The 18419-nt window shown below is 39.1% G+C and overlaps 1 protein-coding gene across 1 annotated transcript; it reads right to left on the reverse strand.

The window, feature by feature from the left end:
- Nucleotides 1-242: 242 nt before the first annotated feature.
- Nucleotides 243-16972, reverse strand: uhrf1 (ubiquitin-like with PHD and ring finger domains 1). Its single transcript, XM_061738521.1, has 17 exons — nucleotides 16843-16972; nucleotides 11707-11869; nucleotides 11190-11456; nucleotides 10640-10794; nucleotides 8896-9111; nucleotides 8499-8614; nucleotides 8228-8414; nucleotides 7925-8048; nucleotides 6798-6905; nucleotides 6467-6571; nucleotides 6245-6351; nucleotides 5976-6138; nucleotides 5706-5843; nucleotides 5395-5497; nucleotides 5043-5191; nucleotides 4651-4749; nucleotides 243-1700 (listed from the first exon to the last, which is right to left on the reverse strand). Exons 2-17 carry the CDS (start codon nucleotides 11857-11859, stop codon nucleotides 1554-1556), a joined length of 2337 nt encoding a protein of 778 aa, XP_061594505.1. The 5' UTR covers nucleotides 11860-11869; nucleotides 16843-16972; the 3' UTR covers nucleotides 243-1553.
- Nucleotides 16973-18419: the final 1447 nt, after the last annotated feature.

Here is an 18419-nt window from a genome sequence, read left to right on the forward strand (position 1 = left end):
AGGATAGATGGGAGGTTAGTCCCAATTATCCTCTCCGCAGACCTAATTGTCCATTGCAGTCTCTGCCTGTCTAGTTTGATGGCCGATCCGAACCAGACAGTAATGGACGTGCAGAGAATTATAAATTGTCTTTAATTACAACGATAACCATGAGGCAAGTCAATGTAATAATCCAAATTTAAACATTTATCCCCAAATATTAAACCAACACCCCACACTCCAAAAACACACACGCATCCATGTTTCACGTTTTTTTTTTTATTGAATAAAAACACTGAAAATGTATTGACAAAGTTTTGCACCAAACGTGCAAAGAATTCTTGAACTACATCTAAAAATGATCTAAAAATTGTACAATTTCAGAAAAAAATATAAATTTACCAGTCTAAGCAAATATTTGCCCCAATAACACAAATTGTCTGTATTAGAATACATACACTGTGCAGATGAACTTTACCACAAAATATTCAACAAAACGGGGGGAAAAAAAGCAATGGGATATAACAGTACATAAATGGAGCTGTGTGGTGCAGTCTCTTTACGCTTCAATGTCAGCACTGTTTAAAAGAGATCAAGTATCACAAGTGACTGATGACAAGACAAAGGCCTGAACTCCCAACACAGACGGAAGAATTAGATTATAGATTTTTTTTTTTAAAGCAGAAAGTATTACATACATCAACTTTATAAAACAAAACATAGTCTCCAAATTGACTTAGGTTTGTTCATTTGGGATAAGATCTAGAAAGCTAGATAAATGAGTTTTACTTTTACACTCTTGCTTGCACACCTTCATCTCTTCGGACTATTTCAAAGAGAATTTTTAAAATCAAAAACAAGGAAAATCTACAGTGTCTTTTACACGCTTATAAAATTAACAGGAATTTTTAACCAAATTGCAACATGTGTCATTAAAAAAATAAAATAAAACCAAACATTTAAGGAACCAGTAGAACCATACCAAGTTTTATGACACAGTTCCCCTAAAGACACTTCCCCTCAGACCGCTCAAACACAGGAAAACTCTTCAGCTTTAGTTTATGAAATGTAGATTTGGTGTAATTTACATCTTAATGGAGGAAGGAACTCAACCTTTTTGTTCACTCATCAGTGCAATTTCAATATACAAATCATGCGGAGAAAAAGAGAAAGAGAAAAAAAAAAAACTTGCCCAAGATAGGCCAACGTTGACGGTGAAACGGATAAGAAAATCTTATACAAAAAGGTCTCTCCTAACCAGATGGGATAACGGCTAAACCATTTGAGTCAGCGTTTTCTAGATCAGTGCTAAACTCTGATGAATTTAGTAAAAACGAATGCACAATTTAAATAATGGACAACATTAGCAATAATAAGTGGAACTAACTTTCCGAGCAAAAGAAAAAAAATTTAATTGATGCCATTAATGGAGTAATGGTAGGTTTTCAGTCCACAAATATTGTAGTTTATAAATCGAAAATATATTAAGACAGACCGATTCTTTATTGCCTCTACTGAATATGCCCCTTACACTCTTCATTCCATCCCGAGGGCAGAGTAGGCAGAACCAAGGATCATCGTCCACTGCTGTACCCAGGGAAAAACTGATTTAGAATGTCTTGCAGAGGTTTGTTGACGGACATGGAGTAGTTCTTCCCCAGATCATGTCTGCAGGCTGGGCAGGTGTATACATCTGCCTTGAAGGATCGCTGCAGACATTCCTATAGTGAAAAGAGGAGAAAAGGGTTAAAACTGGACATTAGACTTCACTGGGACTTAGGTAGAGCTTGTGCATGTCAGTATGCAGCAGCCACAGAATATAAGATCATTTTTACACCTCTCGCACCTTTTTAAGATCATTAATACAATTAGTTACTGCACACAATGTGGTGATACATTAGGAAGGGATTATATGGTGTTGCGATGGCCTCCAGTACTACTGTGGGAAACCATGGAATTATTTTCAATCAGGATTTGTCATTTAAACAGCATATTAAAATCAGGTTTGTAAGACAGCAATTTTCCATCTCTGTAATATCGCAAAGATTAGGAACATCCTCTCCCAGAGTGAGGCTAAAAAACTAATTCACGTATTTGCCTCTAACAGACTAGATTACTGTATGTATCATTAGCAGGATATCAAAGTAATTCTCTGAATTGTCTCCAGCTGATCCAAAATGCAGCAACGTGAGTGCTGACAGGAATGAACAAGAGACACCACGTCTCTCCAGCGTTAGCCTCCCTTCATTGGCCGTAAAACAGAAGCCAATTCAAAATATTATTACCTGCGTATAAAACCCTAAATGGCCTAGCTCCGCGAAAATTACAAGACCTAATAGTACCGTATGTTCCTAACAGAGCTCTCCGTTCTCAGGGTGCAGGTTTACTCGTAGTTCCTAGAGTATCCAAATGTAGATTTGGAGGACGGGCGTTCTCCTACCAGACACCATTACTATGGAACCAACTTCCAATCTGGGTTAAGGAGGCTGACACCACCTTCACCTTAAAACCAAACTTAAAATGTTTCTGTTTAGTAAAGCCTAAACTCTAGTGTGTTAGAGTCAGTCATAGCTGCAGATACAGGACAAGACTACAGCAGCTCGTCTTAAGGTCGGGACACACCAACCCAATTATCGGCCGCCGTCGGTGACTCAAGTCAGGTTGGTGTCCCGTGCAGTCGTCCGTCGGTATAGTTGACGTTCATTTTGGCCGAGTCGACATGTAGAATCGGCCACTATGACCCATCTGATTGGTGGATTTCTAGCCCTTGACTAGCGAATCAAGAGTTAACCGGAAATGATGATGGATACTCAATAGACAGCGACGGCACAGACACTAAACTACACTTATCACATCGGTTTGGATTGTGTTTGACTGTGTTGCTAGTATATTTTCATTATTAGTCATCTTATTTTTGATCCTTCTTGACTTCTATCAAACACTGACTGATGACAGCAGGCTCCAACTCTAGACTAGAGTGATCCATCATTTCCGGTTGTTCTTTCCTTTTTGGCCGACGTCACACATTAGCGCCGCCTGCAAGTTATGGGGACGTATCCGCCTAACACACACGCAGAACGTGCGGTCCAGTCGGCGTCGGGTTGGTGTGTTCGGGAGTATTCTTTTGACAAAGTCGGTGAGACGAGAGCAGACTTTCAGTCCGACTGCTTTTCTGCCGATGGATATGGAATGAAGCCTAGCTGCTATAGGCCTACCCTGCAGGGGGACACTAATGGCACCTTTGCACTAGGACTTACTCGGCCCGACTCGGCTCGTCACGCCTCTACTCGTTTGTTTTTCCACAGCCAGGGGAAAAGTGGGCAGGTTGTGGTGAAGCTGCTGTGACGTACTCGATTGCGCAACCGCTTTGTTCATGTCGGCGCTGATGAGAAATCAGCTGGAGCCGCGAGCGGCTGAGAGTAAAACAGCCCGTCTACATCCCTTTTTTAATTCTCTCGTCAGTCACCAGGTTTATGAACATCTGCACCTCAGAGTTGGATCACCAAACAGACGTTTTGCACTTTATAATTAAATCGCAGCGAGCCGCGGGTCGCTCTCGCTCTGACTCCCGCTTCCTGATTCAAACGTCTGACGGCCCCCCGACCAATCACTGGCGCGGAGGGTGGTGACGTCGGAAATAGTCCCTACTCAGCCCTGATAGAACCTCGCCAGAATGGTTACAGAAATAGTATCGGCTTGGAGCGGCTCTACCCGTCTCAGCCCGAATGCAAAAGCGCAAAACGGGGCCGTGGCGGGTAGAACCGAGGTGAAGCGATACTAGTGCAAAAGGGCCATAACATGATCCACTGAGCAGTGCCCCTCACTCCACCTCCTCTTTCTTCAAATCAACCTCAATTATTATTTGGAAGTATCCCATCACCATAATTGTTCTTCATTGTTCTTGTAGTTTGTTGTGCCTGCTCCAATTTATCAGTGTGCTTTCGAGTAACATATTTCCATCTGTTCAATCAGGAGTAGTTGTGCGGTGTGTGGCCTCTTTTATGCTCTGTAGCCAGGTTTCCATTAGAGGGGGTTCAGGATAAAACCAACAAGGTTTCATCAGTAATTTCAGCTGAGGTGTCTATTTAACCAGCACTCCATATCGTTTGGTAGCTATAAAGTCCACTTTTTGCCATTGGAGGAAAAATAAAAACTCACACAGCAAAACCAAGCTGCATCCTTCCACCCTCCAAGGTCAGTTCTCCTGAATTGTACTTGCTAAGTATGAACTACAAAGTATAGAAGTCCAAAATTGTTGCACTTGGAATTGAGAAATTATCCAAGGGCTGAATGTTATCTCCAGCACAACAAATCAGCAGCCAATGCTACATTATATCCCACTTTTTGTTTAGTTTTTTTATTTAAAAAAAAAAAGAAAAAAAAAAAAAAAGGGGGAGGGACTCGACGCTGAAGAACTTAATCCCAAGGCAGGGACTAACCATAGCCCTTTAAAGGGCCTAAAACTCTTGTTGGGCTGTTCCTGGTAATGGACACACATTAACATCCAAACTATCCTGGAAATGTTTGAGCTGTCATTCTGCCTCAATTCTCTACCAACAAGACAAATAGATGCAACAACCCCACCTTGAATGAGCAGTGATTTTAGTCTCACTGTAAATATCAAGTCAAAAATAAATTCATGATCATCAGAGACAGTAATCATTTTCTTACCCTGCAGACATTGTGTTGGCACTCTGTGGTGATAGGTTGGAAGACCACTTCTTGGCAGCAAATGCAGAGGAAAACTTCTTCAACTTTGCTCAAGAATTTCTGTATAGAGGTTAAAAAAAAAAAAAAAAAGTATGAAGTATTGAAGGAACTGAAATGATAGACATAAGCAACCACCGCACCATTAAAAGGAAGTTGGCTCTAACCTTTTGAAAACAACTGGGTTAAACTAACAAATTGCTCAATGAGATTATGCAGTCAGTCAAACAACCGCCATGACATTTAATTTTGAAAGACTTCTAGGTTACAGCTTCAATGCAATCTTTCCAGCTTTGAGCACTTAAACGTTCTCTGATAAAACTGACTGCACCTCCCACCCCCTCTCCTCTCCTCACCGGTCCAAGTGAAAGCGACTCCATGGCATCATCCCACAACTTCTTGTTTTGCTTGTCATTTTTGATGAGGGCCTTCTGCTCTTGGGAAAGTTTGTACACTTCCAATTTGATCTTCTTGACGGATTTGGCTGGGGATGTCTTGGAGGATTCTGACAGAGAAACATTTTGTTGTTAATTTAGAAGTTGTGGGATATGAGGTCAGAACATTTTGCTCAAACATTTATTTTTCCCCAACAACAAAAAGCTTTTTCTGCATAAATGCAGAACCCCAGGAGGATTTAGATTAACTGACAGCAAAAAGAGAGAAGAAGAAGAAAAAAAAAAAAAAAAAAAAAGACATGACAGAACATACCGCTGCCCTGAGATTTTCTCTTCCTCTTTGCTTTGCTAGGCGTTGCTGCTTCCTCCTCCACTTCATTTTTGTTCTCCTTCTCTTTCTGATAGCCGGCAGGATACTGCAGCAAGAGCCAAATTAATTACTTTATTTCAATATTACCATGGGAATCAACAGGAAGGCAGTTAATAGAGAATCCAACCATCTATTGGAACACATGACATTAAGCATTTTGGACATTCACCACCTAAACATGCTGAGAAAAAATAAATACCGGTAAATAAAACACCAGACACATGCATGCAATAATGTCATTTAATCATCTCTACCTGGATGGTGAGACCAAGCTTCTTGATGCGTTCTTTGCCATCTCTGGTCCATGGTGCTGGCTCATCGTCATCACGCTTCAGGAGGTACCGCCAAACCAAGAAGCCAGACTTGCCTTTTTCTGGCCAGTACTTCACCACCTACAGAAAAATAGATAAAATACATTCATCAAGTTGTCATGTCATGTTTAATAGTTGCCACAGATGGGAGCGCAGTGACATGCCCCCAGCCTAAATGCGCACAAAAACACAGGCAGCCAATGTTTCTTATACCTTGTATATTCCATCATATCGGTTCCCTTCCTCAGGGCAGTATTTACTGTGCTTGCGTCCCTTGCAGTTGCGCACAACTCTAACTGGTTTGCCATCTTTCCAGTTCTTGGCCTCGGCTCCATGTTTATCATTGACGGGGACATTGCAGTTGAGAGCCAGCGCCCTGATGGGACCCAAAATAAGTGATTAATGTACAAACAAACTACACAAAAAGGTGGTCAGATATGCTTTTATTTAAGTCAACTATGTTATGCCTTTTCATGCCATACCTGTTCATGTGTGTAAGTGTCTGATCACACGATTGCTCAGCAGTTCGCTTGTTTCCGGACAGATCTCGTCCTCCTGAGCCAGTGTAAGTGAACTCATTGCCATCATCCTACAGAGAAACATCTCAGTGTTAAACATATACATGGTCAAAAATAGATTATGTCACTGACAATGGCCTCACTGAACTTAAATGTATGCCATCTTTTATACAAGAAAGAGCGTACCACATCATCTTCATAGCCTCCTGCCAAGACCAGAGAGTAGGCACCATCATTGCTTCTGCCATGAATTCCAGCAACATGCGGCCTGTGGACCCCAGCTTCACTGACCTAGGGGGAAATGATTCAAAACATAAGAGATCATAATCATTTTCAGATACTTAACTACAATTCTTAGTTACCAAGTCAAGTAATTAATAAGGAATGAAATAACTGATTTTTGTCCTACATTAAAAAAAAAAAAAAAAAAACAGACTGTCAGATCCAGTCAATTACAAGAACTATAATTGTTTGAGAGTTGTTTTATCTGGTTAAAAGCAACAGGATCGACACTGACCTGCACTCTGAACTTCCACAGGGAGCCGACAGGGATGCCAGGAATTGGGCCGTGGTGGTTGGACGGGACGATGGTGCACTGCTTAGTTCGGCCCACACATGCCATTCCCTGGAGGACAGGAAGGTTGTTCATTTATTTTTTCTTAGAATACGGTGTTTAATATATAGTGTATATATAAATATATAGAGACTAGAAACGTGTACGATATAAGCCATTTAACTTATGACACTACATGTGCCATCAACAAAATGACCCGGCTCAAATGTCACCTTCAAAACTGTACAACTTCTTTACACACGCAGCTTAACATTAAATTTGTCGTTTTTAAAACTGGTAACATTTACTGTGTATTGGCAACTGTTATTCATGACCATCTTTTTAATTTTTTTTCAATAAAATCATCAAGTACTGACTGTGCAATGTCACTCATGCACTGGGCAGACATTGAATACTAACAACAACAATAATTAACAACTTTGACATTTTTTTATTTTTAATACCGATTCTTAGACTTTTTTCTGCAGTATTTCACGCTTCTTTTACACAGTAATTTGTATATTAAGACCTGTGCATATCCTTTTAAAAATAACTTGGAAGTCTATTTTTAGATGGTAAGAAGTGTAAACTTTTGTTAGGGGCCAAAAAAACCTGCAGCTTTGATTTAGAACACGATAGAGATCTACACCTAAATGGTGACTAATGTTAGCACAGAGGGCAATCTTCATATATCAGAATAAACTATTCTAAACATCTGACAAGACTTGAAAATGTAATTTCACATAAAATGATGGTCCGAGTAGGGAATCTATAGAAGAACCAACAGAACAACATAGTATGTGTACAAAAAGTGCATTTAAAACAATGCTTTAACGGGTTAACCCGAGTGTCCTTCTTTCCACAGCAATGATCAGTGGTCGGTACAAATAAACTACTTCTATTGTACAAACTACCGTCTCTGCTTCTATAGAACTGGATCGGAAATTGGCACATTAGAAGCAGAGGCCAATAATTCTCCTTTCGCATCTACTTACAATACTTTGCACAATATCTGTATCTAGAAGTTGCTGGGTCATATCACAAACTCGTACATCTAAAATAATTCATTTAAAAAGAGATCCATCTGTCACCTTGCCCCAGTCTCTCTGGCTGGAGGAACTGGCAGAAGCCATCTTGGATTTCTTCTTGCTCTCCTTCAGTTTCTCTCCAGCCGCAACAACCTCACTGGTGTCGTTACGGCAACTTGGACAATACCTGAAATAGCAAAACATTTAATATTCAGTTAACTTTGAATTCAATAATATTTTAAAACGTCATTCGAGGTTGTGAATTTGACATGTTATCTGAGTCATTCCCCGCTTCCATTATTAATAATTGATATTTGATCAAGTGAAAGCTAATATCAATATTATGTATTGTGGGAATCTACTCACCAGTCCTCATCGTCAGGAATGGAGGTCAACGGAGGATTCAGACAGTAAGTGTGGTAGGCCATATCACACTCGTCACACAGCAACTGTTTGTCAGGATCCTGCTTGATGCCGCAGATGTTGCAGTTACACAAGCGACAGTTTTTTTGGAGATCATCCTTACAGTGCTTGCACTCGGGTCCATTTGATCCTGGAATAAACACAATATTGCATTCTTTACAAACCATTTTGATTCTCAGCTAATTACTTGTGATGAAAACTCTTTTTGTCCTACTTTTTAACGGACTCTCAGATCCAGCTGGGGCGTCATTTAAAGAACCAGCTTCCTCTATTTTGTAGATTTCTGTCACGAACATGATCCGGCAGTCATTCAGAGAGTCTCCAGCATCACTGCAAACAAGGACACTGTTAAAATTGTCAAAACTGCAAAAAAGTTGCAGTAAAGTTTTGCTTCTAAGCTTGTGAAGATAATATCCATTTATTGGTATTTAACTGATACCACAACAGGAAATCTGCTTTCAAACCATCTTCCCTCAAAACTCCAAAAACTCAAACCAAAAAGCCGTTACGAGACCATTTTTCAACGTTCAACTGCCACTACAGCTAGTTGAAATAAGGCTTGTGGCGAACCAGAAAATCAGATAATTCCTTATATGGAGCAGCACCCTTACCCAAGGAGGATTTTGGCGTAGATCTCTCGCAGAGTGCGCGTCTCCCGTTTCCTCTGGATCTCAGCATCATACCAGTATCCACGTTCCTTGGGGTCATCTGGGTTGTAGTTGACCATCACAATCATTCCTGGCTCCAGCTGGTGCCACTGGTACACTGTACGGGCCCGCGGGCGAACATCCTTAGCCAGCAGCTCAACAACTCCATTCTCTGGGTAGCTTTGGCAGTTAACGAGATGGCATTTCATTTTAGTTGCGGTAAAAGCCACATGCAGTCACAGATGTTTGACACACTGGAATGCAGTCAAAACAGTTATTTAAATAATTCTCTAAATTACCACCAGTTTACATCAACATGGCAGGTGAGAAATATATACACTGATGTGAGTTGGTACTCTGAATTAATAGAATGATACTAATAATTCATTGAATAATAATAATTATGCTAATTACCAATTGTTTTCTTTTTAACCTTAATTGTACTTATTGATTCAAAGTGCTCACATAAGACACACCACACCTGTGTATATATGACTGCATGCCTGCTTACGCCAAAACTAGTGATGCACCGATTGTTCGGTAACTGAAATTGTTCGGCCGAAAATGGCAAAAAAACACTTTCGGTGTTCGGTGGAATAAGTGGGAAAAAAACCGAACAATTAATAACGGCGTTGTAATATAAGGAAATAGACTGGCCGCTCCGTAACTGTTGCGCACCACATAAATCGTTGGCCAACCAAAAATTAACCACATAAGAATTTTACCTAACATTCACCAGCAGGTGGAACCAAAACCACATAAATCAATCTATTACAGGTGCGTTTAGATGACGAAATCAAACAGATAAAAGAGCGTGGAGTGAAGTGGTGCGGTGCAAACATGTCAGCAGTGTGGAAGTATTTTAGAGTGGCAAAGAATAATACAAGAATGGCTGTTTGCAATGAATGTTCTGCTCAAATATCTAGAGGGGGCACATCTGCAAAGTCAGCACTACAAGTTTGATTTATCATTTGAAATAATAAATAACCATGAGCGCCTTAATGCATTTTTATTGTTTTAAGGCCTATGTTACAATGTTCAGTCAGTTAAGCCTAACGTAAGCTCAAAGATGGCCAAAAAATGTATTTTGCTAATTTATTTATTTTAAGTTATTGTTCTTTGCTGGTATAATGTCTGCTGGAATATTTAAGAAATGCTGGGAAATTAAAAAATTTTCATTTTTCTATGTTCAACAAATGTTTTCTACCTTGTAATTTTGTAAAAGATTTTTTTCTTTTAAAAACATGCCTAAATCAAATTTATTTGATTTATGCAATGGTGAAAAAATTGGCAAAATAAATGAAAAACTGCGAAGAACCATGTTCGGTATTGTTCGGTATTCGGCCAAGTGTTTATTATTATCGGTTTCGGTCACAAATTTTCATTTCGGTGCATCACTAGCCAAAACCTCACCAAATTTGCAGATGATACCACTGTCAATATGTGAAGCGCAAATAAACTCACCGAACATCAAAAAGGAGATAATTTTAGTATTTAACACAAGAAGCTCTAGAAATAAGCAGATAGGGCTCTTGGCTTCAAGTTTTTGACCATCCGCGTTGACAGAGGGCTGTCAACACTGATGATATGATAATAAAAAAAAAATATTATTTTTTTTTTTTTAAATAATTACACAATTATTGTGCATCTGTGCGAGTAAGTGTAAATAATACGAAAGGGTATGTATGGTTATAAAATGTTTTCTTACTCTTCATATTTAACGTGGTACAGGATCTCCTCTTTAGCTGGTTCTCCATCATCGTCCCCATCTTTGGGTGTTTTTGCCCCCTTTGTGACTTTCACAATCTGGGCCTCAAACCACGCCCCCATGTTTAAGTCCTTTCCATCGACCAGCTCATTGATCTTGACATGAACAGAAACACTAAGTTAGCAAATCTGCACATTAAGATTTTACAACTGTAAGTCTTAAGCAATAGCATTTTAGAATATGAAATTGCCTGTATGTCCTTAAAAAATAAAGATGTTTATTAAGAAGATCACCAACTGTAGGATGCAACATATTCAATATCTTAATAGCAACAATAACAACTTTAAAACAGGGGTCAAAGTAACCAGTAAAACCATCCAGCAGCAAGCTTTAGATGTCACACTACTGTATTTCACAGAATTCTTTTCTGATGCTTGAAATGCTGCATTTCTTAAGTATTGGAAGCTGTATGAACAAATAACTAAGCATTGCTCATCTCAGCTTAAACATTAAATCTATTCAAATCAAGCCCAGAACCTTTAAACTCTACCTTGTAAAGTCCAAATCCAGGATCGATGAGCTCTGGCGTAATTGTCTGAGCAGAGGTTCCAGCGGCCTGACCCTCCACTTCGCCATGAGTCGAGTTCTTGTCAGACTCACTCTGGGTTGAACCACAGCCAGAATCAGAGTCTGAAAGCTCAGCTTCTTTGTCTTTGTTTTTGACAACATCAGCAGGGGGCATCTTCTGCCTAACAAGCAGCTGCACTATGTCGTTCAGGCCCACATTATAATCAAATATAGTATGGCCATCTTCCATCTGATAATAAAGACACAGACAGAAAGAGAATATTAACCAGAAAAATCAGCAATATCCATGTACCATTTGTTCAATTATGGAAATATAAAAATTATCCCAGACAAATTAACCCTTAGGATATCACCCAGAGACTTTTATCAAGCATTTTAGCATTCAAGATTTTAACTTTGAGATGCTCCTACACTTGTGATGAAACGAAAACAACCGGGGAGTACATCACCAAGCAAAAACCCCAAACACAGAACCATACCTGCTTGCCACGATAGAAAAGCCTCTGCCTCTCTGGTTCCACCTTAAAAAGCTCCGTGATTTTGAGGCGCAGTTCATCCACCTTGGTGAGCTTGGACAGGGAATCCACCCGGTGGGTTTCCTTCCCGTCCATTGTGCGCACTTGAATCCACATTGCAGCTGCCCTACACGAACACCCAAAAAAGACCCATTACAACAGTAACGATTAGAAATTTTACCTTTCTCTAGAATCCAACTTACTTGTATTACATGATTTTGACTGGATTGCATTAAAATCATGCAAGTGTTTTCATAACAATGTTCCTAAGCATTACAAAATGTTTTTGAAAACAAAATATCGTAAAGAATAACTCAAAACACTCCTCCCTTTCCTTTTTTGCAAAATTTGAGGAACATGGGGGAAAAAAAACACTTTAGTTTGATTAACACTAGCATTCCTTTCTATAATGCCAGGTTTAAACACCCAAATGTGCCTGCTAAATGTAGTTTTGTTTTTTTTTCCCAGATGGTTACATGCAATTGAATCCACTGAAAAAAAAAAGGAACAAAATGTATGAAAAACTTAATTTATTGCCACTGAATTACTCGTACTGTAGACAACAGTACATCAATTCAGTAAGACACTGTCCAATGACTGTATTTGTGCTCACGAACTGCATATATATATAATATACAATAATAACCACAATCATATGCTGTAACAATGCACCTTTCAATAACCATGACTACCTCATACTGCTGCACCTTTCACTTTTAAATTGTATACATGTTAATAAGAGCCATTTTTCTATTACCGTTTGTAACTATTTAAATGGGTTCAGTGGGCGAAAGAAAACGAAAACAAATTCCCTGTCTGGCATGTTCATACTTGGCCAATAAAGCTTCTTCTATTCTATGTAGATACGTTCAATTAAAAAAAAAATAATGTGTGTGTGTGTGTGTGTGTATATATATATATATATATATATATATATATATATATTTCAAATTTATTTCAAAGTTTATTTAGACGGGACAATGCATATTCATGAACACTACATTAAGCAGTGTAAATACACCAGGTTTTAGCAGAATTGCTAGTTTCCACCCGTAGTCCCCACAAACAACCAGACACACTCACACCTACGGGCAATTTAGAATGATCAATTAACCTAGCATGCATGTTTTTTGGACTATATATATATATATATATATATATATATATATATATATATATATATATATATATATATATATATATATATATATATATGCGTAAGTAGATATATACATAGATATAGAGCAGATGCAGTTAATGTCTGCCTCACTCTGCTGCACCTCTCACTTTTGTATTTTTTGTATAATTTGTCTTGTAAAATTGTTAATAGGTTATTCTTATTCTGTACTGTTCTTTTTTTACCTCAAACTGCTGCACCTTTAAAATGTACATAGAAATACCACATTTGTTTATTGTTTATTTTTACTACCAAAGAGCGAAATTACCGGAGTCAAATTCCTTGTTGGACAATGTTCGAACCTGGACAATAAAGCTGATTCTGATTCTAATAGAGACTGTATAGTGTAAATAAGTATATTTATATAAATATTTATATGGGCATGTGTGTACAAATATATAGAAATATTCAACTGTATGTATGTATGTATGTATGTATGTATGTATGTATGTGCAGGGCTCCAGACTAACTTTTTCACAGGTAGCACTGGTGCTACCTAGCTTTTCATTTAGTAGCACCAAAACAAATTAGGTAGCACCATATTTTTCATTGCACGTAACATATTTAGAAACACTACAATAAGGTTCCCTCAATTAACATTAGTTACATTCCTCCCTCGTATCTTAACCACGGGAACTGTGCCAACCATTGTTGTTGAATGCTGTACTTTTTTTTCTTCTCCCCACTAGGGTTGCCACCTTTCAGAAATAGAAATAAGGAACGTCCCGATTTCAGCGATTTTCGCGAGCGCTAAAAAAAAAAAGGGACATCCCCAAAACGTCTAAAATGCATAGAAATGTATATATTTTATATGAAAAAACTAAATGCTGTAATAGCATTGAACTTTCATGACTGTACAGACAGCCTGAACCTGAGCATGGTCATCGTAAATTAAACAGTCTGCCTGCATTGGGCAGTTAAACAGAACCGGACCTAAATTAAATGACAAAATGACAAAAGACAAGCAGCTCCTTGTCTTTCAGAACTGTGGTGTGGAACTCCGAACAGGTCTGCTCAAAGTTCAGTGATGAGGAGCAGCTCACTTCATGAGCTCCACTGAACTATTGTTATAATTTTATTATTTAATTCTTTATTGATTTCATGAAATATTCAAATTTTTTGAGATTTTTTATTTGGGGTTTTCCTAAGCTGTGAGCCATAATCATCAAAATTATAACAAATAAAGGCTTGAAATATCTCACTTTGCATGTAGTGGGAAATAATATATTTGTTTCACCTTTAGTTGAATTTACTGAAACTAATTAAGTTTAGCAATATATTCTAATTTTCCGACCTTCACCTGTATATTATGACCAATAAATAAGAGCATAATAAATGTCCCATATCACACCATATCAGGCTCAGGGATGTTTCAGGTATGAGGAACTGTGCAACAGGAGCCTGGCTCCTCTGGGATGTTATATTACGTTTGTGGAGGGTCCCCTGCAGCATGCTGTCTGACACACCTCCGGGAGACCTCTGTTTCCTCTTTTAGGACGAGGTGGGGTGTCTGGAGTCTGGAGACATCTTGACTTGACTTTTTTTTGTATAAAGTCGCGTGTGTCGGTGCAGTGAGCAGCAGTGAGAGGTAAAGGCTGATTTATGGTTCCGCGTCAGACCAACGCAGAACCTACGCCGTACGTTGCGCGTCGCCGCGTACTCTACGGCGTAGGCTCTGCGTCGATTTAACGCGGAACCATAATTAAGGCTTAACTAGGCAACGGAGCGCAAAAGGGTTCCTTATTGGTTCAATACGGAACGCAACTTTTAATTCCCAATTACCAAACAATTCCGTATTTCAAGGGACGGGTGGCGAGCCTGCTCCCCACTCTCCCCCGCTTCTTTCACCAACCTGTCACTCTCTTCATCAGAAGAAGAATCCATTCTTGTCGCTCCCTCTGCTAACCCTTCTCCTCCACCACCACCACCAGCCTCGTTTGTTGCCTCTGGCACATTTTTTTCTTAAAATAATCGACTATAGACCGCTTCATCCTGCATCTGCTTTGTTTACCTTTTTGAGCGCGCTGCGTGTACCCGCGCGTGCACTGCTGTGCACGTAACGTGCGCAGACCGTACCAGGTGCAGTCAGACAGAGAGAGGAGAAATAGGACTCGCAGGAATGAGCCAGAAAGTAAAATTGTATTATTAACCACTCCATTAATGCACTAAAAAAATGCACTGAAAAAAAAATAAAATGTTTGTTTTTTTTCCACTAGTCCTCTATAGGTCGCACCGGAGCGACCTCATTAAATTTTAACTCGCACCTTAATAAATTAGGTCGCATATGCGACCTATTAGGTCGCACTCTGGAGCCCTGATGTGTGTATATATAATTACAGTATGTAATAATAATAATACTGTTATTTAGCAGTGTGAGTACAGTGTGTGAGTATTTATAAATACGGGTTACATGATTAGTGAATGAGGGTAGGATTAAATAAATGTACACTTTTTCCTACTCCTTTTTTTGCACATGTAAATTAAGATAAAGTGTTAAAGGATGAAATTCTTTGTTTTCTTGAAGTGTTTTTTTTTTTTACATGTACAAAAAAATTAAAAAAAATACATTGACGGCAAATAATTCATAATTCTGCACAGTAGCATGAGTTTCTCTCTCAAACTGAGTGTACACAGCATTGTGCAGCTGCAATTAGTGGGCTGTCACTTCTTCATCAGAGTATCAAAAAGGGAGGGAACAGGCTGATTTAAATACAGTGCGGGAAACTGAGCGCCTGGCCACGCCCAGTTCTTTTAAAAGCACATCCGGACGCGAGGGAGCGCTAGCAAACAATGTGCCCTGGCTCTGGGACAATAAAACACGGTTAAATACTACATAAAACATACATCTGGATCGATTGATTACAACGCTAGACACCGTACTCCTCCAATGCATCCGCACTGGCTCCAGAATAAAGTAAAAGAGCCAACTTGGAGCCTTTTTAACTTCATCTTGTTGATGGTGCGGGCTCGAAATAATCCAGTAGCAGTGAAGAAAACATACAAAACAAGAAAACAGAACTACATCCTCATCCTACCCCTATATAAACAGCACAATCTTTACTTTTTCAGGTCGGAGGTGAAAACACAAGGCGAATATTTGCAAACCAAACCAGGTTTTCTCGCAGAGCATGAGCAACATTTATGCTGCGTTCCATTTACCTCGGAAGTCGGAACTGGGAACTGGGAATGACGTCACAGCCGAGTTATCAGCGTTCCAGTTACAAAGTAGGAAAACAAGATTGTAGTTCGCATATACCACATGAAAAATGTAAATTACACTATAGCAGCATATATATGCCGAACAATACTTGTATACGACTGATTTAGTGTGACCAAAACTAGAATGAAGTGCTACGAATTTTTACATAGCTCTCTTCTACTGTTTACAACCGGGGCAGCCATCTTGGAATCTGAACTCGGGGGTGGTGAAGACTCCCACTTTCCCAGTGGGAAATCCCACTTCGAGGGGCGTTCCAGTTGAAAAATCCGACTGGGAACTGGGAAATCCCCACATCCGAGGACAAATGGAACGCGGCATTAGTCTCCACGAGAAGCTGCTGCACGGTGAAGCTTACAACTCTGTGATACCACAGAGAAAATAAGATAAAAGCTCGCTGGTAGTCAAGTTCTCCCCCCACTCACGTCTAGGTTAAAGTAAACCACGTTAGTTTGATGTAGAGTACACATCCACTGTACCAAAGTGGATTATAGTGAAAAGCATCAAAACCGTCTGCAGGACTGGCTCATTCTGAACTCACTGGTGACTTAAAATAGAAAGCATTAAAAAAAAAAAAAGAAAAAAAATAGGTATGACTCTTTGAAGTTAGCTACACTTCGAAAAGCTAGCAACCAATTGAAGGTGTCAATGAAAACAATTAAAAAGTTAAGCCAAATGCAGAAAACGAGGGAAAACAACCGCTTACCTTTTTGATCGTTCAAAATGAAAACGAGAAACTGAGATTTAAGAACCAACAAGCGCGTCTTCCCCCGAATAACTTCTTTACAAGGGTCGGGACGACCAACTCTACGCCTTGTTGGAGATTGATCAATGAGTTATTCTTCAAGACTTTTCTATCCCGCCTGCTCTCGGAGTTCTCCTTCCCCATTGGCTGCCTGCATCTCACTGCCCCACGCTGATTGGATAACAGAGCTGTCAATCAGTACAGTGACTGGAGCTTAGCGTCAGCGCGCGAAATGACATTCTCGTGGGTGCAGGTCGCCTCCAGGCTGTTATCGCGAGATTATGGATTGAGCGACAGATGGTCGCCCGAGTAAACCACGGGCAGTTTTTGTTATTCATTACGTTTAGGGTTGCCACCCGCCCCGTAAAATACGGAATTGTCCTTTATTTGAGAAAAAAATGTTGCCGCAATTTGTCCCGTATTTTCATTAACGCCCCATACACACGTCTGTCACACAAACATCAATACTAAATGTAACAATAATGAATAAAATAAAATACAGAAAACATTAAGGCCAGCAAAATCTTTGATTGTGTAAATGAACTTTTACACCATATTCTAGTTGAATTATTGAAATAAATGAACTTTTACACCATGTTCTAGTTGAATTATTGAAATAAATTAACTTTTACATCATATTCTAGTTGAATTATTGAAATAAATGAACTTTTACACCACTTTTTAGTTGAATTATTGAAATAAATTAACTTTTACACCATATTCTAGTTGAATTATTGAACTAAATTAACTTATACACCATATTCTAGTTGAATTATTGAAATAAATTAACTTTTACACCATATTCTTCACCTGTAGCTATATTATACATCTTGGCTGATGTGGACATACACAGCATAGGAGGATATTTCAGTTACTAGTACGGTTGTCTGTCTATACAGTTATGCAAGTTCGATGCTATTAAAGCACTTTAAACTTTAAATCAAAGCGTTTTGTTTTTTTCATATAAAATAAACTGATTTTTATGCAGTTTAGAAGTTTTGGGGCTTTTTTTTGGCGCCTGTGCTGCTGAAATCAGGGCGTCCCTTATTTCTATTTCTGAAAGGTGGCAACCCTAATTACGTCCCAAGTGTACTTTATCATATGGAGCGAGAACAAGTTTGGTTTAATTGATAATTAATTCATGCCCATGAACTAGTCGTGGTAATATGGGAAAACTGAAGAACTGAAATACATCTTTAAAAAAAAAAAATCTGTATTCTGGTGTTTAGGATAGTTTGTTTCCACAAACTGTATTTAGATATACACAATGCAAGAATGACATCGTTCCAATAATGGCATAACTTATTTACTTTGTTTAGTGGTTATGAATGAATAAACATTTGTCCTCAATACCCACTGTTTGGATGAGGGTTTCCTCCCTGAAGAAGAAAAAGGAGGAGGGGTGGGGACACCTGGGTTGCCACATGTTGATGAACCCTTTGTAAGTTTTGTGGGCTTATAATCAAAACGCCACGGAAGATGGGTGGCCACTGGGTGACCCCTGTGAAGCTCTTGACTTATGTAATAAAACTCTTCCT

The sequence above is a fragment of the Cololabis saira genome, chromosome 13, assembly GCF_033807715.1.
Source record: "Cololabis saira isolate AMF1-May2022 chromosome 13, fColSai1.1, whole genome shotgun sequence".
NCBI classification, from domain to species: Eukaryota; Metazoa; Chordata; class Actinopteri; order Beloniformes; family Belonidae; genus Cololabis; species Cololabis saira.